Source organism: Meriones unguiculatus, chromosome 7 (assembly GCF_030254825.1).
Source record: "Meriones unguiculatus strain TT.TT164.6M chromosome 7, Bangor_MerUng_6.1, whole genome shotgun sequence".
In the NCBI taxonomy this organism is placed as follows: domain Eukaryota; kingdom Metazoa; phylum Chordata; class Mammalia; order Rodentia; family Muridae; genus Meriones; species Meriones unguiculatus.
The window spans coordinates 45643361-45665071 of record NC_083355.1 but is presented as its reverse complement, the minus strand read 5'-3'; the positions used below and the strand labels follow the sequence as shown (position 1 = coordinate 45665071).

Genomic DNA, 21711 nt, shown 5'->3' with positions numbered 1-21711 from the left:
CTCTGCATCTCCCTACTGCAGAGCCCAGTGGCTAAAGTCCTCTGCTCAGAGACTGACTCTTAGAAGCACAGGAGATCCCAGGGCAGAAAGGAGGGTGTCCAGAAGAGGCCCACATGGCTCCAGAAAAATGCAATCTCGACAGAGGACAGAGGGGCCTGGAACAGAAGCTGTACAGAGCCCTTGGGAGGTCCTGACAATGGCAGCGCAGTATCCAGGGCCCATGTCTCTACCCTCAAAAGGCTGTGACCTGGGCCCCGTGCAACAGCACATGGTCTTTTGCACACTGCTATGGAGAGCTTAGAATCAAGGGATTCCTGGGTTCAAGTGTGGCTCTTCCTGCTCCTCTGTCATGTGACCTCACCTTACTGCCTAGGTGCCTTTATCTGCAAAGGATGCTCCCAGGAATTAAAAGCAATGCTGTGGAATAAACATGAAGTTCTGCACAAATGCATACCAGGGTAACGACAACAGTGACGATATGATTCATAAAATGGTGGTGTGGGACCAGCGAGATGGCTCAGTGGGTAAAGCCACAAAACCTGACGACTGTCTCAGCCTCCAAGCCCCCCCAGGGGAAGGGAAGAACTTACTCCTGCAAGCTGCCTTCTGACTTCCACCTGCACATCATGGCACGTGGGCATGCTAATGCGCACACAGAGGCGTGTGCACGGGTGCACACTTTATAGAAAAGTTAAGCTATCAATCAGTGAAAACAAAATGGTGAGCTAGCTCCCCATGCAGAAAGAAAAGCAAGGATCCAGGCGGCTTACATGTCTGAGAAAACACAGCTCAAATAAAGCAACAGTCCTTGCCCCTGGAGAGTTGCTCTCAGGATCATAACTTCCCACTGGTTAATAATCAGCAGCAGAAAAACACCCACCTAGCAACAGATGGCCCTGGGGCCTCACAGCCTTCATCTCCCACCACCCCAGCACCCCAGTCACCCCCCCCAGGTGCTTACACTTGCTTTCCAAATTAGCCAGACTAGAGGAACACAGACAGCTGTAGGCTTTGAATAGCTTCTCAAGAAAAACCAAACAAAAAGAGATGGAAAACAGGAGTCCAAGGAGCAAAGGGCAGAAATGACCAAAATTCCCCATTTCGGTCATGATGAATGGATGGACCAAACGCAAGCAGTCTGTGAAATGAAATACTGTTTCACCAAAAATGGGAAAGATACATGGATTCACACTATGATATGAGTGGACCCAGAAAGTATAAAAAGTGAAAACAGCCTGTCACAGAGGAGCCAATGCTAGATCAGTGGTTCTCAACCTGTGGGTCAAGTGACCCCTTGGGGGTCACAGGACATTTTTATGGGGGTCACCTAAGACCCTCAGAAACCACAGGCATTTACATCATAATTCATAACAGAAGCAAAACTACAATTACGAAGTAGCAATGAAATAGTTTTATGGCTGGGGTCAGCACAACATGAGGGTCTAACGTTAGGAAGGTTGAGGACCACCACACTAGATGATTCTATTTGCCAGAACTGGCAAAGCCAAAGCCAGAATGGATCTTGAAGGAGGGCAAAACGAACACGGCTAATGGGTGGCTAAAATGTACCAGCACTACACTGCCGTGACGATTGTGCAGCCCTGTGAGTGAGCTTAAGCCTGGAGGACTCCACGTATTTTCAAAGGACGAACTTCATGGCATATGAATTATGCCTCATTTTTGAAAAAGAAACAAGGAAAGGGGAGCTGGAGGTTCCTGCTGCTTAATTTCCTGTCCAGCTGCCTTTCAATTCCCTAGGTCCCACGTGGTGAACACGTCCATGCTCTGAGGCAGAGGTGGTTAGCAAGCACAGTGCCCCGCCCCTGCCCCGCCCCTGCCCCGCCCCTGCCCCGCCCCTGCCCCGCCCCTGCCGAAGGACACTGCCCTGTTCTGCCCCACACCCAGCACAAGCACCTGCCCAAAGTCCTGCTTTGGGAGGAAATATTAGCGTTCTAACTTTCCACAAGTCCCACCCTACAGAGCCAACTGGACCTGAAACAGTGGCCCAAAAACTACAACCAAACCAAATGCTCCAAGAGAGCTCAGCCTGAGACAGACGTGAGGAAAGAGGGGGCTCAGAAGTCAGGCTGAGCTCCGGCCCTGGGGCGCCACTTCTTGGGGGGCTTGCTCTCCTCTCTGCAGAGAAGACAGAAGGGATGAGTTGACTCCTGTTCCCGCTACAGGACTAGACTTCACGGGAATAGAGAATCATGTGTCTCTGGACATGCTGGGCAGAGCACAGACAGCAGGGATTTGGCAGTGGGAGCTGAGGGTTCATGCTCAGAGAAGCCTGCCAGATGCAGAGGCAGGAGAATCTCTGTGAGTTCAAGGCCAGCCTGGTCTACAGAGTGAGTTGCAGGACAACCAAGGCTACAAAGAGAAACTTTGTCTCAAAAACCAAGAAAGAGAAAAAGAAGAAGATGCCTACAAGCTGGGCAGTGGTGGCACACACTTTAAATCCCAGCACTTAAGAGGCAGAGGCAGGCAGATCTCTGTGAGAACTACAAAGTAGTTCCAGGACAACCAAGGCTGTTACAGAAAGAAAGCCTGTCTTGAAAAAAACAGCCTGCCACAGACAGAGACCCAGGACTCAGCAGCACACCCACATGACCCTCGTTCCAGCACCCAGATATTCTGGGACCTCATCACAGGCGAGAAGCAAAGTCTTCGAATGTTTATCTGTGCTAACTGGACAATTTAGAGAACCAGGCTCCAGCCCTGAGGGAGGGAGAGGGCAGCTCAGGAGCACTCGCGTGAGTGTCTGACAGGCCTGAACTTGACTCCCAGCATCGGCACTGATGAGCTCTGTGGCCAGTTTATTTCCCCTCTCTGCCTGTCAGCTTCCTCATCCGAAGAGGTGCTAGTCTCCGCACCCTGCCATTTTGAGAAAGGCTCCAAAAGCCCTCAACGTAGTGCCTGGGTGTATATAGGAGAAACACAATAGACAATCACAGCTACGGTGGTGATTGCTGCTGTCCAAACTGGAAGACAGTCTGATGTCGAAGGAGCAGGAAGCCAGGCAGAGAGCAGAGGTGTACAGAGGCAGGAGCAAATTAAAATCTGGGGAACTTGGATGTAGGTGCCCCAAGTCCGGGAGGCTGGAGCCAGTGCCCCACCGCTGCCCGCTGTGCTGGGGCCAGTGTGAAAGAAGGGCAGGGTCCCTGCAGAACTGACAGTGTCACAAGATCCAGGCACGAGAGGGCACAGTGGAGGAAGCAGGCAGGTTCTGACCCCCCATGAACCCTACAGGAAGAAACAGGTGTTGCTCACTATTTTTTAACTTATTAATTTAATCACTTTCCAGCCTGATCCCAGTCCCCTCCCTCCCCTCCTCATGGCCTCCTCATCCTCATTCCTTCTTCTCAGAGAAGGGGAGGCTCCCAAGGGTTATCAATGCACCCTGGAACCTCAAGGTTGACACCTGGCAGGGTTGGCCTCAGTGTTCCATCACGTCCTCGTGTAAAATCTAAGGTCACCACAAAGACTCAAAGCACAATGCTGGACCTGTGCTGACTTGAATCTCCCCCAAACAGCAACTACCCACCCCCAATTCAATTCCATGGTTCATGGATACAGAGCCCAGCAGCGCCTGGAAGAAACCCAGGAGATGTTATGTGACAGCCTGACTATTTAGCTAAAGGAAAACATGCCTCCCCCCTCAGAAGTCAGCTCAGGCCAGAAAGGAGCAGCCACAACCCAGAAGGGTGTCAGGAAGGACTACACACTTACTGACAGACATTCACACAGCGCCCACTGAATAGCACGGCCCTACGTAAAGGAGGAGAAGGTGCTAACGGAGTTCACGGGTTCCCGTAAGTGGACAAATGGCCACAGAGAAGGCTCAGGTTAGGGAGGAGGCGGCTCGGGGCTGCACAGGAGATGGTGAAGTATGCTAGGCACAGGCTCCGCTAAAAGCCACACTCAAGTGGCAAGAGACGGCTGCATCTGGGAAGCTGGGGAAAGCTGCTCAAGGCTGGGTGGCTGCAGCATCTCTTCCCAAGTGTTGGTTACAGATGGCCCTGCCCTCCCTGGAGAACCTTGAAGCCCTAAAACCGGGACAAGGGTAGGGGAAAGAGCAGGCAGAAGGCACAAGACATAATAGGACCAGTGAGCCATGAAGAGCCAGCTGTGAACCCCATCACCCCCCGTGGGGTACCCACGTAGGCAAGTCATCACTCCCTGAGAAGACGAACAAACAACTCTCAGGACTGACCAAAGCATTACAGCTCACACGTGAGCAACTGGTAGCTCCAGGGGGTCCAGTGAGTCCCTCAACACCCAGCATGGAGATGAGGGAGGGGGCGTTGCACCCCAGATCTCTGACACTGATGCCACAGTTCTTTCCCTTCACCATAAGAACTGCATCTCTGGATGGCTTGTGTGCCACTCAAGGTGTGAGGGGACACTAGCCTGTGCCCTCACCAGCCTTCTAAGCTTGAGTTTTGGCAAACAAGGCAGATTGTCCCTGCATAGACAGGATGCCAAATACCCAAGGTGACCCAGGCAGAAATGAAAGCACCAACCACCCTAGAGGCACTCTGCACCTACATCAAGGAAACAAAGAGATATACACAAGGAAGTACCATGAGGTCCAGAAAAGAGACAGCCCAGCCCAGCCCTACTGGGAGATCGGCTGAGCATCAGAGAGGAAGTGACAGCTGTCCTCCAAAGGCTGACACCAGCAACCCACAAGGGCTTCTCACCAACTACTCACCAACATCCTTTGCAGGAAATATTATTAGTCCCCTTGTGCTGATGGGGAAACTGAGGCTCAGAGATATTAAGTAACTTGCCCAATCTATGTTACTGGAAAGTAGCAGAGCAAGCCTTGAACTACAGTAGTCTGGCTCCAGAATCTGTGACTACCTCCAGTCCTCACCACCTCCAGCAAAAGGGGGCTTTCTGTGTCACACTGCTTCCCTGTGTAGGGTGCACGGGGCCCTGCTGGCTCCTGAGACGGTGTGGAACAGCCTGCGCTACAACACTCCAGCTTTCACAGGAACCTATTCTATTCGGAGCAGGCCATGCTGACGGTCCTTTTATGGTAATGGCTCAACGTTGCCTTCAAGAGTGAGTCCATTAAAGCAAAACAGGGCCAGTTAAAGGGAAACTGGATATGACAGGAGCAACGAAGAGGTCTGAGGAGAGCAAAGGCGGGGAACATAGGCACTAAGCAGTCTTAACTCTACCTGGCTGGTTTCCAAAGCAGGGTCTGGGTGCTGTGCATCTCCAAGAAGCGAATGTCAGGGCAGCAGAGAAAAGGGCTGGAGGCGAAGAGAGGAAGGAAATGGGAGGAGCAGACTGTGATCAGGGCCAAGGAAACGAAACTATCTGATTCCTAAAACATTAAGGGACTTGGCTGCTGAAGGTAGAGGAGGGAGACAGTTGAACAGCAAAAGATCCAGTTTTTAGAACTTCAACCATAATGCAGACAGGGAAAAACTGAATTTGCAAAAGGCAGATCCTAAGACAATTGCTTCAGACAGGGTGGATGGGCAAAGCACTGGACCCTACCCAGAAGCAGATTCCAGCAGCACAAAGGCAGTAGCGGAGGGAACCATGAGAGGAGAGGAGAGGTGGGCCCAGGAGGGCTGGTAGAACCATAAAAACGATGGGAACCAAAGGAGGGCATAGCAGGCAAGTCCCCCACTCAACCAGAGCCCCATTTCCCCAGCCCATCCCAATCCGGCTGCACCTGTGCCCTGCAGCCCTGGCCACATCATTTGCAAACTGCCAACAGAGCAGCTTTCCTCACGTGGTCAGCGCCTCTGCTCGCCACTACCTGGCCTCAGCTGAGAACTACGTCACGGTCAGAGCAAAGGCAGCCAGCTCACAAGGTCACAGACAGCCTCAGACAAAACACAAAAGCACAAAGCACGGGATATCAGCGTTTTTCCTGGCTGGCAGCATCTTCTAACCTGGATGGCAAGGCCGTGAGTGTTCACTTTATGATTCACTCCGTTTGAGTGCATGACATTTATCACAATGAAACATCCTTGTAAACAGTGATAAGTATGTTCCCTTGCTTCCTTTAGGAGACAGATAGAGAGATCTTGAGTTCAGACTTCTGTAATGGACATGTCAGGCTGACCACATGCATTTATCTCACTTCTTCCAAACCACTGAAAATAACAGTGAGGAAAAGGTCTGAATTGCTAAAACAAATGTAACATAGGGAGAACTGGCCTACAAAAGAAAGGGTGCCCCGAAGATTGGCAATGGATACAAGATGGGAAACGTCCGTGATGTCCTTTCGAAAGATGCAGCTGAAAAGAGGATGCTTCGCCCCAGAGAACCCAGGAAGGCACAGGCCCTGCACCGAAAGAGGAGGGTAGCCAGCATTTGATACTCTGCGGGTTCCTTTTTCTCTCTTCCACCCTTCTCCACCCTGTTAACTCCCTAACACTAGACAGGAGAGAAAGGGGGTGGAGGGAAAAGGGGGCGGAGCTATCATTAGACTACTTCCTGATGATTACAGGTGTGGAGTTACTTTCGGCAAGTTTGATCTTTTCCATCAGGATATCTAATTTCTCCATCTAGTTTCTTTGTGCATGACTACTTGACAGACACCAACCAATCAGCCAACAATAGCAACCTCACACCTCAGGCTCTAACATTTATACATCCTCTGAAAAGTTATAACCATCACACGCTGCAGAAACTATCTGTAGCTAGCAAAACCACACCTCTGCTAGAGCATGAGGTAAATCATAGTCACCTGCTGTGAAGCAGCCTCTTATCCCCACACCTGGTATTAAAAAGAAAATGTATTTCCGTGACATTTTTAAAGAATGTTTTTTAAAGAAACCAAAATTACAAAACTCTTGCTACAGATGAGAGGGACAGAGACTTACAGATACTAGAAAGGCTGAGCTTTGGAGCCCCTCCCCCATCACTTCCCCACTAGCCCGATGATACTCCCCAATCCCTACCACCACCTTGGGAAAGCAACCACTGAGAAAAGATAGCATCCAGGTTTCTTTAATGAGGAGATCAGCTTGCTTATTACCACTATCAGCTCCATTACTTTGCACAAAGCCCAGAGGCAGCAAGCCAGCTTCCCCCAGTAAACTCCCAACCTGCTTCCTAGTGTCTCACTCTTGGACACAGAGAGAAAGCCAAGGATGACCTGAAGACATCTCTAACATGGTGCCAAAGTAAATAAAAAGGAACCTTAAAAAAACAAATAGTGGGAAGAATCAGGGAAACCTTCAAAACCCACCAGGAATTAATATCCTCAGAGTAGTAAAACAAGATTTTGTATTCATGACACATGGAAAAAATGTTATAAAAATAGAATGGTCAGGGTATAAGAAAGAGGAGGTTGTAGTCCAATAGCAAGCATTTGTATAGCCCTAACATATGAAACAGTTAACAGGGAATGAGTTGGGGGAAATGAAAATACCAAAGGATCAATGAGAGTTCCAGAGAGAGAGATAATTTTAAAAAGGGAACGGGAAGAGTAGCCAAAGCCAATCTCTTGGTGAGGCATATCTCTTGATAATGACGCCCTTGGATGTCCTTTCCTTAAAATGACCTGGTTATTCAGTTTTGCCAAGAAAATGGAACTGAAATACCATTACTTAACTTCCATGATGAGTCACAGTAATTCTCAAAGTTTCCACCTTGATCTCTAGGATTTACTCTAGGGAAAGCAAGCCAGCATGTGAGGGCTGCCTAGTGAGAGTGCTAGGCTGTGCTACACTACCCAGAGAGGTTGTATGGAGGGAGACACCCAGCCAGCTCCCAGATATTCCAAATCTGGGTCTAGACCACAGTCCCTGGCACATGAAGAAATCATCTTCAGACATTTTAGGACCAGCAGAAAAGCTGGGAACTGAGCCAGAGTCAAAGACCCTAACATACGTCCCCAGTGAATCATCCCAGCCACCTCCAGCATCTGTGCCAGCAAGATGAGGTCCTAGATATAGTGAAAGTAGAGATGGGCAGCCAGGCGATGATGGTGCATGTCTTTAATCCCAGCTTTTGGAGACAAAGGCAGGCAGATCTCTGTGAATTCAAGGCCAGCGTGGCCTACAGAGTGAGTTCCAGGACAGCCAGGCAGGTCTACATAAAAACCTGTCTCCAGAAAAAAAAAAAAAAAAAAGGAAAGAAGAAACAGATAGAGACTGGCACCAGCTTCCTCTTCAATATGCCCTGGCTGAATCCACAGTCCACAGAAAATGCAGTAAACATAATTATTGTACCATAACAGGAAAAAATTATCAGAGAAACAAAACAAGAATACTTCCCATGGCTTAGGGTCCTGAACCTCTCAGTCCACATGCCCAGCACAATGAATGACACAAGATCTACCCAAAGTCTTAGGACATATGGATAAATAAAAAATTCATTGGGAATTCCAGGGAATGGATATATATGCTGAGGAATATGAATATATGTCAGTAAACTTTGCAATGACAACTCTAGAATGCAAGGATATAAAACTCTTCAAAATAATTTGAATCTAAAATTTTATACCCAGACTAACTATCAACCAAATATGGAAGTAGAAATAGCAATATTCTAAAATATCTTTTTTAGAAAAAGAGCTCTGAAAACTGTTTTCCTTTTACAACCTTTCTTGGGAGGCCATTATTGAAAGCAACCATCCATTCAAGGATAGAAGATTCTAGAGATAAAGTCTCTTGCTGGAAAAAAAAAAAAAAAACTACATAGAGTATCCTGGTACATGTTTTGAAGGGGAAAAAAATTAAGAAAATTATAATTGAATAAACTACAATGATAAAACAAATAAAGGCAAGCACAATGAAAACTGTGTTACTTTAGAAGGCCAGAAACATGGATTAGTCCTTAATTCTAGGAAAAGTAACAAGTTACCCAGGAAAGGAAATTTAATTGTTTGTTCCATGGTTCGTTTACAATATTTACTCTGTCATAATAATCTGTAAACATTGACTATCGGATGGTATCACCAGGAGGACACACTAGGTTGAGGGTCTGTGTCTCAGCCACACCATCACTTCACGCCACTCTAAAACTGCCTCCCAAACCTTAACTCTGACGTGTCTGGCAGCAACATGTCAGCTCAGGGGTTCCCGTCACTGACTGACACTAACTCACTGTCTCAGAGGTAAGGACTCAGCAGCTTAGGTAAGCGTGTCTGGTCTAGCAGTAAGGACTCAGCAGCTTAGGTAAGCGTGTCTGGTCTAGCCAACTGACACCTTAGTCCTTATCTGTGAACATCAGAGGGACCAACACTCAAGCTGTCTCCCAGCTCGGAGACAGAGCGTGAGGCCCATGCTCATGCCAGCCTTTCTTCGCTTGTGGCCATGGCACAACACTGACAGATAAATGTCACAGGAGAGGGACTCCACATGGGCAAAGCGAGAGCAATAAGCATGGAAAACTCAGCCCACAGCGAGCAGGACTGCAACCTCAGCTTAATAACTCACTCAGACCCACCACGGATGGGTCAAATCCAAGGACAGCAAAGGGGGCAAAAAGCCATGTTGCCGGAGCCCCTGCCCTGCTCTTTGGGGGGCCTGTCGTGGGGATGCCACCCACTGTCTGTCCCTAGCAGGTTGCCTGGTACTGAATGAACTGGGAACAAATGAACAAGAACCGCCCAGACCCTGACAGCTAAGGGACTAAGTTGACTTTAACCTCCCCTGCAAACGGTCCTCCCACCACCACTGCCCCAGTCGACCTCAACTCTCTGACCAACAGTCTGAGGCAGAGTCCACCCACTTCCCTGCCCCGTGACCTGTCATGAGCCTGTATTAATGAGGCACGTTAATAATCACGGCTCTCCTTAGCTTCCTCCTCTCCACAGCCAACCACAGAGATAACAGAGCCAGCCTGGATCCACCTTGTCAGCTAACGTTTACCCACCGCTATGTTAAACGTTCAAGGGTGCCATTTCATTCCATCTTTGCAACCAGTCTATGGTGCAGATGGAAAACTATTCTCCTGTCTTAGAGAGAAACCAAGGCTCACAGAGTCTAACTGCCACAGCCACTAGGTGGCAAGCCTGGGATTTGCAAGGACATGAAGGATGGGCTTTAGCGGACTCCTCTCTGCCCTGGTCTGCTGAAGGCCTGGGGTCATTCATTATCCCTTCTGTTGGGAGAAGAGTGGCTCAGATGCCTTGGGGACACCTTCCTAGAAAAACCTGAGGTCCAAAGCAAAGCTGTTTAGGAAAGAACCCAAGTTTTGTTTTTTTGTTTTTGTTTTTCAGATAATCCAGGGGCATCTAAATGAAGTGGCTTAGGTGAGGATAGGGACCCTGCCACATCTGCTTTCTGTCTTTCTGGAGTGACATGTCAAACCACAGTGTCAGGCCCCAGAGGGCAGGCCCAGCACCTGCTGCAGGGAATCAGGGCTGAGGGAAGACTGGCATTTTGGGCCCTCCTGCTGAATCATTTCTTGCTGCCCCGGTCACCTAAGTGACAAGATGATACATCAACGTCAATAAGGCTGAAGGGTCTGCCTAGAGGCAGGGCTCTTCCTCCCTATCCCCGGGGCACTGAAGGCAGGCTCTGCAGGCAGCTGGAGCCCCTGAGAGTGGAGGATCCCCGCCTCTGTCTCCCCATCCCAGATCCACTCTGTGCCCCAGTTTGCAAGACCAAATGATGACAAGAAGAGCCCCCTCCTAGGCCAGCCAAAGTTATCCAAGCAAACAGGCTCAGCTTAATCCCCTCATCAAGGGACAGGAGCAGGCACAGGAGGGAATCACAGAGCCTCTTCCCACTGGAGGTCCCAGCTTCAGGTCACAGGGGCAGGCATACAGCCTCAGCTCTGCTGGCCTCTGGCACGCCCCTGGACAATGGTGCATCCCAAGAAACCTGCCTGCTTTGACCATCTGGAGACCGTTGAAAAAAAGAGCTCCTAATGAGTGCTCCAGAGGGGCACAGGGAAGACATATAACCTAGCTACATCCTCTCATCCACTTTGTTTTAATTTTTCTGCATCTATGAGTATTTTGTCTGCATATGCATCTGAGAACCACATGTATGCCTGGTGTGTGGAGGGCAGAAGAGAGAATTCGTGTTACAGACAATTATGATCTGTCAAATGAGTGCCAGGAATCAAACCCATGTCCTCTGAAGGAGCAAGCAATCTTCATTACCACAAAGCCATCCCTCCAGCTTCCTCCCATCCACTTGAAGACATGTCTATAATACTAAGCACCAGACAAATGTATGGAGCTATTATGTTGTTTAGGGAATAGTGGGAAGAAAGTATGCACATATTCAGTAAGACACTGGTGTGTGTGTGTGTGTGTGTGTGTGTGTGTGTGTGTGTGTGTGTGTGTAGTGTAGGGTGTACTTCCAAATATTTTGAATCTATGGTTGGTTGAATTCAGGACGCGGAATCTAGAAGCCTGGACTGAACCACCTGCATATTCTGGAAAGAAGGAAGGGAGAAAGGGAGGGAGGGAAGGAAGGAGGGAAGGAGAGAGGAAGGAAGGAAGGAAGGAAGGAAGGAAGGAAGGAGGGAGGGAGGGAGGGAGGGAGGGAGGGAGGGAGGGAGGGAGGGAGGGAGGGAGGGAATGAACGAAGGACCATGCAACCTCTGAGCTCTGAGTTCTCTCTGCACCCTCTCCCTGCTCTGAGTGCTCCCAGCCCACAGCAAGACATGGACTAAATAACACTAGTGCCCTCTGCTCACTCATGGCCCCACCAAAAAAAAAAGTTGTTCTTACTTGAAATTCAAACTAGAAGCTTCCAGGGATGGCATCCTGCACTCCTAAGACCTACAGACACATGTACCTCGACAGTGCTGAACAAGCAGCTCTTGACTAGCCCAGCAAAGGGCTCATCCCTTTCCCATGGGGAGAGGAATAAGCAGAAGCTGCGTCTGCCAGGAGCCACTGTCCACCAACACCAAGGACTGACCATAGCTCCAGTTCTTACGTGACTCTAACCTTCTGTGTTCTTCCTGGGTCTCTCTCTAGACTAGACGATGACCAAGGAGGAACAAACATCTATTTACCCACCTATCAGAGCCTCAGGACAAGCATGGCAAGGAACCCAGCCATGTGGCAGCCACCTGGATTGTATGACAATTGCCCTACAGGTGGCAGGAACAAGGCCAATGAATGCCCAAAGCTCAAAACCCAGCACTGAAGGGAAACATCTTTATCCTACTCTGAGCTACAGATGGGACCGATAAGCAGGGTTCATAAAAATGTGTTTGTTTGGGAGAGTTACAGAACATGGGAGAGAGGAGGAGGATAACAGAGGATGAGAAGGAGGGAATTGTGAACAGGGTAGAAAGAGGAAGAGAGACAGAAGATTTGGTCATCAGACCACCCAAAGGCCATTTTCTCCAGCCCCTGGCCCTCCCCACATGTCCCACCAAGAGTTTGGGGCTTGAATAAGGACAGCCTGGAGGTTAGACCTTGCTAGGGAGTCTGCCAGGCATGCACAAGAGCCTAGTTCACACCTAGCACCATGAAAAGGAGGAGAAAGGGGCTAGAGAGGTGGCTCTGCAGTTACACGCACTGGCTGCTCTTCCAGAGGAACTGGGACCCGTTCCCATCACCCACAAGGCAGGCATGCAACCACCTGTAACTCTAATCTGAGGGGATCCAACACCCTCATCTGGCCTCTTTGGGAACTAGGCATACATATGATACACAGATGTACATGCAGACAAAACACCTATGCATATAAAATAAGATATTTTTTTCCAGATTAAGAAAGAAAGGGGATTTTCTTTATAGCTTTTGAATATCCAGCCCCAAGGTCACCCTGCAGTCCCTTGCATTAGACAGCCTGACAAAGGATGCTCTGAAGCCCTCTTCTCTGACACCAAAGACGCTATTGAAAACAGACCTGGGAGGTGCCCAGAGGACAGACCACAGAGCATGGAAGTCCACATTCCTTCTCTCTGGGTATCTAGCATTGTTCTGGTACGCACTGTGTGCCAGCACTGGACTGACCTCTGAGGACATGACATAAATGGGTCATTCTGGAACCTCTGCTCCCCTCACGATAGGCCTATGATATCGCTTCATCCTCAACCACTTCCTAGACTGCTCCCATCTCTCGACCTATTGCCACTGCCACGGCATCGTCTCTCACGCAGGCAACAGCGGCAACATTCTAACCTATCTTCATCCACTGTGCCCTGACCCAATCCATCATTCTCCAGGAAGGAAAGCCACAGCGGCCCTTCCTAAAGGAAAGACTAAGGACACCCTATAGGATGGCCATAACTTCAAACAAAAGCATACAGAAAATAACAAGTGTTGGCAAGGACATGCAGCTCCACAGGGACACATACCAGGCTGAGGGCATATGAAATGGTACATCCTCTTTGGAAACCAGTTTGGCAGCTCCTCCAGAGTTAAGCTCAGAGTCACCACATGACCTGGCAGTTCCACGCCAAAAGAAGAGAAAACAGGTGTTCAAACAAAAAAACGTGCACATGAATGTCCACAGCAACACTATAAACAGCGGCTAAAATGTGGGAACAACCCAAATGTGCACACAGGGGTAGATGAACAAACAAAAAGCGGTGCAGCCACACAACAGGCTATTATCCGGCCTTCAGTCGGATATAAAGTAGCAATATAGGTCAGGGCAGGGCAAACCGCAGAAATGTTAGCTAAGTGAAAGAAGCCAGCCACAGAAGACCACAAATCCTAACACTGAGTTTACTACTAAGACGCCAGGGCCAGGCAAACCACTGAGTCAGGAAGGAGAGAGGTGACGGCCAGGGGCAGGGGGAGCAGGGATGGGGAGTGCCTGGTAGCCGGGACAGTTGATGTTTGGATGATGAGCTGTGAAGAAGGATGGAGGTGAGAGTCACAAAACATCTAAAATAAACAATGCCACAGCGATGTTTACCAATAGACATCTAAAATGGTACGTTGTATGTGGCGTGAATTTTACCAGGATAGAAAGTGCACGCATGCCAGGCTGAATGACACTGACTCTTCCAGCTGCCCATTCTCACAGTCACATCAGACTCCCCACAGCCACCGGTCTCCAGATTTTGTCTGCCTATGTCCTGTTCCCCCCTGGGTCTCTGACGTAAACGTCCTTCCTTGAGATGTCACACAGGGGTGTGTATTCTGGGTCCTGGTCTTCTCTACTGCTGCTGTCTCCCTGCCCCCACCCCCTCCCTTGAAATGACCAATTCAGGGCCTGTCTTCCAGACTGGACTATGAGTATCAGGCATGGAGTGGTCTGCCTCGTTCCCTCTGAGTTAGCTTCCAGAGTGTCAAGCCAAGGAGAAAGACCAGGGAGGAACAGAATGCCCTTGCAAGTAGGGCTTTTGGAGACAAGGCCAAACCAGCTGCAGGAGGCAGGGAAGGGAAGGAGTAAGCCAGGCCAGTGTACAGTGGTTGACCGTACCTGGTCAGCAGAGATGGCTAATAACCGTGTGTGCAAGCATGTGCGTGACACACACACACAAATGCAATGAATGTAAATATAAAACAGTCATAGCATAACCATCTTAGCCATTTTAAAATGTGCTTGGTGCCATAAAGAATGCTGGGCCATTCCCAATGGATAGATTTACAAAGCACTCCCCCACCTGAGCTCAGGGAACCTTGAAGAAGAGGGGGTAGATGCACTGTAAAAGCCAGAATAACAGCAACAGTGAGGCCGTGTCTCCTAGAAAACTCAGGAGCTACACCCATGAGGTTTCACCAACATGGCTGCCTAAACGTGACCAACAAGGAGGACTCTGAGACATGCTGACATGGAAGGGAGAAGCTCACAAGGATTCAACCCTACACAACGGACTACAGGTGACTAAGGGATGCTGAGAGCCGGAGAAATGCTTCCCCCGAATTAATTAATGCCAGATGGTCAGCCCTGGAGACATATACATACAAGCAACATTACATAGGCAGAGCAGGTTATATTTAGAAATTTATATGTGTATATATTCATATATGTATGCAATATCAAATAAAAAGACTTTGTCTCATCTTTTTATTATCATTTTATGTGTATGCATGTATGTCTTTGTAACACATACATGCCTAGTGCCTATGAAAACCAGAAGAGGGTGTCAGATACCCTGGAACTGGAGCTAGAAGACAGTTGTGAGTCACCATGTGATTGCTGGGATTGAACCCGGGTCCTCTGGGAGGACAGCCAGCCATCTCCCTAAGCCCCTATTTCGCCTTATCTTTGTTCCAACTGTTCAGTTCCTAGTTGGCCCCTGAAATGATTCTTACACACCCGTTTGGGTTTCTTCATGCAAGTACGGTAGCGAGAACCTCCTCTGTAGCTATGGGGTTGCTTCTGGCCCTCCTCACCCCAACCTCCCGCTGAAGCCTCACGTGCCAAAATCTGAGGACACACTCAAGTCCCTTCTGCCACAGTGCTTCCATATGACCCACGCAATCCTTCCAGCTGGAAACGGGCTCTCGATGACTCCCGGTGCCTAAAGCTATGAGGACAGTGTCACACTGTCTCGTTACAGAATGGCAGAAAGAAAAGGTCGGCACATGTCCAGTCTTCTTTGAGAACGGCTTCTTTTCAAACAGCTGCTGTCACGTTTGGTTGAATCCATGAGGACAGGCCCCACGCGTGCAGTGGGACAACTGCACAAGCCTGCACAAACACAAAGTCTTATTTCCCCATTTTTTTTCACACAAAAGCATGCATCTGCTACATTCTATTCTGCGCCTCACTTTCATTATGCAAAGTTTTTTTGGGAACCATTAGATCATCACCCAAACCGCTTCTCCATTCTTCAAGTTCAGGAGTCATCTGCAGCATGCGTGTGAAATAACCAGTGAGATCAGTTCCCTCTGGACAGGCATTTGGCTGTTTGTAGTATTCTGCTACCTCTGATAATTGTGTGTGTTGTATGTGAGGGTTGGTCCTGGGACTTGAACCCAGAGCCTCATACACAGTAGACAAGCACTTTACCGCTCAGCTATGTCCCCCAGCTCAGGACATCATGCGCAACTGCATGCTTTGTATTGCTTATAGAATTGTACAAACTGAACCCCCAACACACTGGTAAGAAAGTGACGTCTGAGTGCCTGCACCGGCTCACGCAGCAAGCCCCTCCCCCCGCCCCACAGTCAGACTCAAAGCGGCTTTTAACCTGTGGATTTGAGCCTGCCTGATTCGTTTTCAATCAAACCCTTAACCTAAATGCCAGCACTTGGGAGGTGAGAGCATGAGGGTCAGAAGTTCAAATCTAGCCTCTGGCTATAAAATGAGCTTGTTTGTTTTAACAATCTGCTAAAGGAAGGAAGAAAAAAAGGAAAGGAAGTCCCCAAATATTTCAGTGCTCTTCTCCCACTAAAAGGAGTGTGTGTGTGTGTCTATGTGTCTGTCTGTGTGTCTGTGTGTGTGTGTTTGCACGTCTTTGTAGTTCACACACAGGTAGAGGGCAGAGGATGGCCTCAGGTATGTTCCTCAGGAGCTGCCCACCTCTTCTGAGACAGGGTCTCTCCCTGGACTGCAGCTCATCAGTTAGGCTAAGCTGGCTGGCCAGTGAGGCCCAGGGATCCTCCTGTGTCCACCCCTCAGCGCAGAGATCACCAGCATGCACCACCATGTCTGGCTTTCCAGTTCTGAGAACCGAACTCAGGTCCCGAGCTGTTGAACCATCCCCTCGGTTCCTCTGAAAGGCCTCTTACATGACCCACCCTCTGGCTCTCAGAACAAGCACCTCCCCATGTTGGTTTAGAGATAAACAAGATTTTTATTTTAGTCTTTGCACTTTTCTGCTTGTTCTAAATTTTCTGCGAGGCACACAGATTTTAAAATATATTACAAATGAAAAATAAGCGTAATAACCTCAGGTTGCCAGGAAGCATCCTACAATGAACTCAGAAGGAGGCTCTGGGACCCCAGAAGCCCCCACTACGAGCTGCTCAGGACATCAGCACAGGGTCACCGAGTACAGCCGCTGTGTCGCTGAATCCAAGTCTTCCCTCAGGTGGCCCAGACTCTTCCCTCCACCCTCCTTCTCAGGCCCCACGCCCAGCCTGGGGGGGAAGCAGCCACATAGCACTGCCTGTCAGCCTCAGCACAGGGCAATGCCTGGATAAAAGGACGGCCCACGGTGCCCTCGACTGCCACCTGGGCCTCACCTTCCCCGTCAGGAGGCTGGAAGGGGTGCGCTGGCTTATGGAGTGCGCAAGGAGGGAAGACTGCGGCTTCCTTGGAGTCCCCAAACACACGGGCTCCACACATGCCTCAGTGCTTGCAGGCCAGCACATTCCCAACGAGAATCAGACAGCTTCTCACTTTGCCTCCCCCAGGGAGAGTCTGAACAGGTCTGTTTGCAATCTTTGTTTTTACTATTTCAAACACTTTTAAGTATGAAATTACATTACATTACATTGGTGCCATCCATTTTCCAAACTTTGCATCACCCCAACTAAAAGCTCTATGTCCACGAAACAATACTGCTCCCCACTCCAGACCCTGGTAATCTGTATTCTACTTTCTGGCTCCGAGTTTGCATAGTCCAAGCAGCTCACGAGTGTTCTGTAGACTAAATGGCTATGTACCCCTAAATACTCCATAGGCATGCCTGTAGTGTGGACATACAAACAGGCAAAACACTCACATACACAAAACCGTTTTTGAAAAGGAGGAAGAGGCAGCGGAGGCTCCTTGGGACAGAAAGCGGTCCTTACCAGCTACCACACCCGCCAGGGCCTTGACTATTCAATTCTCAGCCTCTGGATGGTAAGAAATCAGTGTTTGTGGCTTAAACCATCACGTTTCTGATAGCTTGTTTCAGCAACCTGAACAAAGTAAAGCAAAATAGGACCACAGGGGCCTGTCTCTGTGCTTGGCTCATTTCACTTACCATAAAGTCTTGGTTTCTTCCATGTTCCGAGACAATCTCATTCCATTTTATAGCTGAATAGTATTCCACTGTCGGTATCTCCCACATTCTGCTCATCGTCCGCCCCCCCCCCCCCCCGCCAAGCTGGTCTAACTAGCACTGTTTGAGCCCAAGCTTTCAATTCTTTATATCCTAAGAGTAGACTTGCTGAATAAAATTTTTGTTTGCATCAGTAGCCTCTCAGGAACAACGAGAAATGATCCATTGGTCTATCCCCATCTCAGAGCAAGGAAAACTGAGGGTCACAGCTCCAGCATTGTAGACATTCTGGATCTGTAAGATCCCGCAACCCCCTGGGGCTTTCTGTGAAAACATCAGGCCACCCCTCTGCCTTCGTGCAATTTTGGTTTTTGCTATCCAAGAGTCTCTATCTCTCAGACTTTGAAACTACTGCAGGGCCTGGTGCTCCAGCAAGGAGTGACTCACACAGAGGCAGTTCCACTCTCAGCCAAGGCCCTGTGATCAAAAGCACCCTCGGCCAGGGGCTAGAAGACATGCATACAGTCTAAACTCAAGAAAGCAGGCTTTCCTGGGTGGTGGACAGCTGGGTCTCATGATGCTTTAGCAAAAGAGGACAGGAAGGACTGTCCAGTCCTAAAGCTGAGGGTCCAGCGCAGGGCTAACCTGTTCTCTCAGACAATGTGCAAGGCAGCCACACGTCTGACAGCCTCGGTGTTCAAGACGACGAGTCCCGAAAGAGAGCATACCACAGCAGAGCAGGAACCCCATGCTGCTGCTCCTGCTGGAGAAAGCCTCACACAGTAGCCTGCGTCTGCGAGAGAGCAGCAGCTGAGCTTCCAGCCAGAAGTGCAAGGCTGAACTGAGATCAAGACCAAGTAACCCACCCGGTCAGGAGACAGAGCCCCTGCTGGGGTTCCCACCTGCCCACCGCCAATGCACATCAGCTTCCTCAGGCCACCCGCCTCTGCTCTCGGCCAAGCAACTCCCCTCCCAGAACCAGGAATGGCCACAGAACCCTGGAGCCAGAGGCAGTCTATCCCTCAGCCAAAGATCAAAGGTGGGGATGAGCCCCCTGAGCCCGATCTGAACTGTCCCTGGGAGTTCTGTTGATGGGAGAAAACAGGCTCCTCTTTCTATCCAAGTGCAGATGATGAGTCTCCAGGCTGTGGTAAAGCCAGCCCAGGGACACAGCCTAGGGTGGAGAAGAGAGTTTCTCAGCATTTCAGCCTGGATCCAAGCATGCCTGACCCATCGGGTGGTGGTCTTCTCTTTATATTAATCAGAACTCAAAACCAAAGGATTATTACTGTTTCTTTTCGGTTTTTGGTTGGTTGGTTTTGGGTTGTTTTTTTGTTTGTTTGTTTTTCAAGACAGGGTTTTTCTATGTAGCCTTAGTTGTCCTGAACTCCCTTTGTAGACAAGACTGGCCTCGAACTCACAGTGATCTCCCTGCCTCTGCCTCCCTGAGTGCTGGGATTAAAGGCTTACCTTTTATTTTTTTAAACATTGTATTTGGGGGAGGGAAGTTGGTTGTTGTTTGTTTGTATTGTAGTTTGTTTGTAATGGCCTGGTCTGTCCTGGAACTCACTAGGCAGACCAGACTGGCCTTGAAGTCAGAGATCACCCTGCCTCTGCCTCCCAAGTGCTGGGATTAAAGGCGTGCACTGCCACACCCAGATTCTCTCTTTAATGTCTGAGTTCTTCACCTGCACGTAAGTATGTGCACCTCACGGAAGCCCAGCAGCCGAGAAGTTCAGAAAGGGAGTTGGATCTCCTGAACTGGAGTCACAGACAGTTGTGATGGCCATGCGGGTTCTGGGAACCATAACCAGGTGCTCTGCCACAGCAGCAAGCACTCTTAACCTCTGAGTCATCTCTCCAGCCCCAAGACCGCTGATTAACTCAGATCAGTTGCCAATCAGGATTGGATATGGTGGCTCATACCTATAATCCCAGCGCTAGAGATCCTAAAGCAGAGTATGAGGCCAGACTAAGCTGTACAAAAGCAGCGGAAGCAGTTACTTGGGAGTGAACCCGGACCACTCCTGTCAGACACGGATTACCTGGCCTCTGCCTAACAGAAGCACATCAAGACAAGCGTACAGAACAGAGTTCTAGGTGCCACACTGCTGGATCCTGCCCCGGGACGTTATACACTTGTAAGCTGAGGGAGGCAGAGCAGGCAAGCCTGCCTGGCCTTCTTTCCCTGACATTCAACACCAGCCACAGCATGCCCTCAGGCCACCCTGACAGCCTCATTTCCACTACTCCCCAGGTGAAATCCACACTGCAGAGCTCTGAGCTTCACCCTGCCTTTCCCATCTCCACTGCTTTGCTGGTGCTCCCTGGCCAGAATGCACTTCTCCACTTACCCTCTCCTAGTGAAAACCCTGTCCAGCCATGGCCATCTAGCCAACAACTGCATGCTGTCTTTCTTGGCAGCTCCCCCGACTTCTGGCCTCCCAGAGACCACTTCAGAACCCATACTTTTTTGCCTTGGGTTCCCCCTGACAGAGCAGGTTTCTCTGACTTGAGTCAGGAGGAGGGTCTTGTGCCCTGAGCCTGTCACATGGTCCCTAGCACACACCTACACTCCACAAACACCAATAGGGAAGAACACAAGAGTTAGGTATTTAGAACATCCCTACTTCCGCAAAGGCCTGCATGTGGCATTTGCGTTTAAGGGAGGAAACAGGGCCAGTGCTACAGTGAGGGCTAGAGGCCCTTTCCAGAGACGAGGTGTGGGTGGGACAGAGGAACAGTGAGGTGGACCCAGGTGCCTCTGTTCCCACGGCTTCCCCCACAGCCTGTGCCCAGCCTCCACATTGCTTCGGGAGACGGTCTCAGCTATCAGTCTGTGCCTTTGCTGATGTCACACTGAAAAGCCTTTCCCGGAACTCCGAGGGTCTGCTTTCCAGACAGCATGTTTCAGTTACCTTTTGATTTACCGTTTCTGCCTTCACATCTTGGGTTAAATATTTTATTAAAACATATGTCCTATTAAAATACAGAGTATGTATGTAACCATGGCTGCAACCAGGCCCTGCAATTCCTGTCTAATTAGTGAGGACACTGCCTGGAAGCCAGGATAGCCTTTAGTTTGTTGAGGCCTAACGTGACCCACCCGTCCCCAACTTGATGCTACCTCACCCATCAGCCTAGACCAAGAATTCAGAAGAAGCCTGGCTGCTATAGACACCTAAACTGTCCCTTCCATATGTTTGTGTGCATGAGTGTGCGTACATGAGTGTGTATGTGCGTGAGTCTGTGTACAATGTGGGTGTTCATGTGCATGTGTGTGCATGTGTGTGTGCTTGTGTATGTGTGGAGTGTGTTCAGGCCACAGGTTTTATGTTTGGAGTTTTGCTATGAGCCTGGTCTCCTCCCCTACCTCAGTACTGAAAAGCATGTGCAGCAAGCAAAGTACTTTGACCAGAGTCACCACATACTTAGTAGGAGGAGAAAAGAGAAGGAATTAGGCATCAGACTGTCCCGGTGGTGCTATAAAAGCTGGGTGACAGGAGACACTATGAAAAAAAACAAAAAACAAACCAGAGGTGATGAAAATAATTGATGTACAGGGAACAAAATTAAATGAGGGCCAGGCACCATCCCAGAGCATGCCCAGAGCGGTCCACCCAGCGCATGCCCAGCGTGGGGCTCCAGGCATGCTCCCCACCAGCATGTGTGCAGAGCAGGGCTCTATCCACACTGAACCCCAACCCCTCGCTATAGTTTTCTCAAGCTTACGTAATACAACGTACACAGCCTGCCACAATTCCTGTCACTCTCTGTGAGGGTCATTCCAGGGTTGAGGGAAGAGAAAGATCCAAGGGCAAGTCCACACCGTCCAGCAGCCAGCTCCTACAGGGAGTCCAGCTTGCCTGCAAGCTTCCCTGGTCTGCCCACAGTGCACCAAGCCAATGGAGCCAAGGAGCA

The 21711-nt window shown here is 49.6% G+C and overlaps 1 protein-coding gene across 13 annotated transcripts in view; it reads right to left on the bottom strand.

Annotated features, from left to right (window-relative positions):
- Rap1gap2 (RAP1 GTPase activating protein 2) overlaps nucleotides 1-21711 on the bottom strand; it is a 223270-nt gene that overhangs the window by 100643 nt on the left and 100916 nt on the right. The window contains exon 1 of one of the 13 annotated variants that reach the window (XM_021642098.2): nucleotides 5190-5268. The exons of the other annotated variants lie outside the window; for them this stretch is intronic. Within the exon in view, the coding sequence (XP_021497773.2) occupies nucleotides 5190-5227 (38 nt within the window). The 5' untranslated portion in view covers nucleotides 5228-5268. Of the gene's footprint in view, nucleotides 1-5189; nucleotides 5269-21711 lie in introns of those variants that run through there. 13 annotated transcript variants of the gene reach the window in all.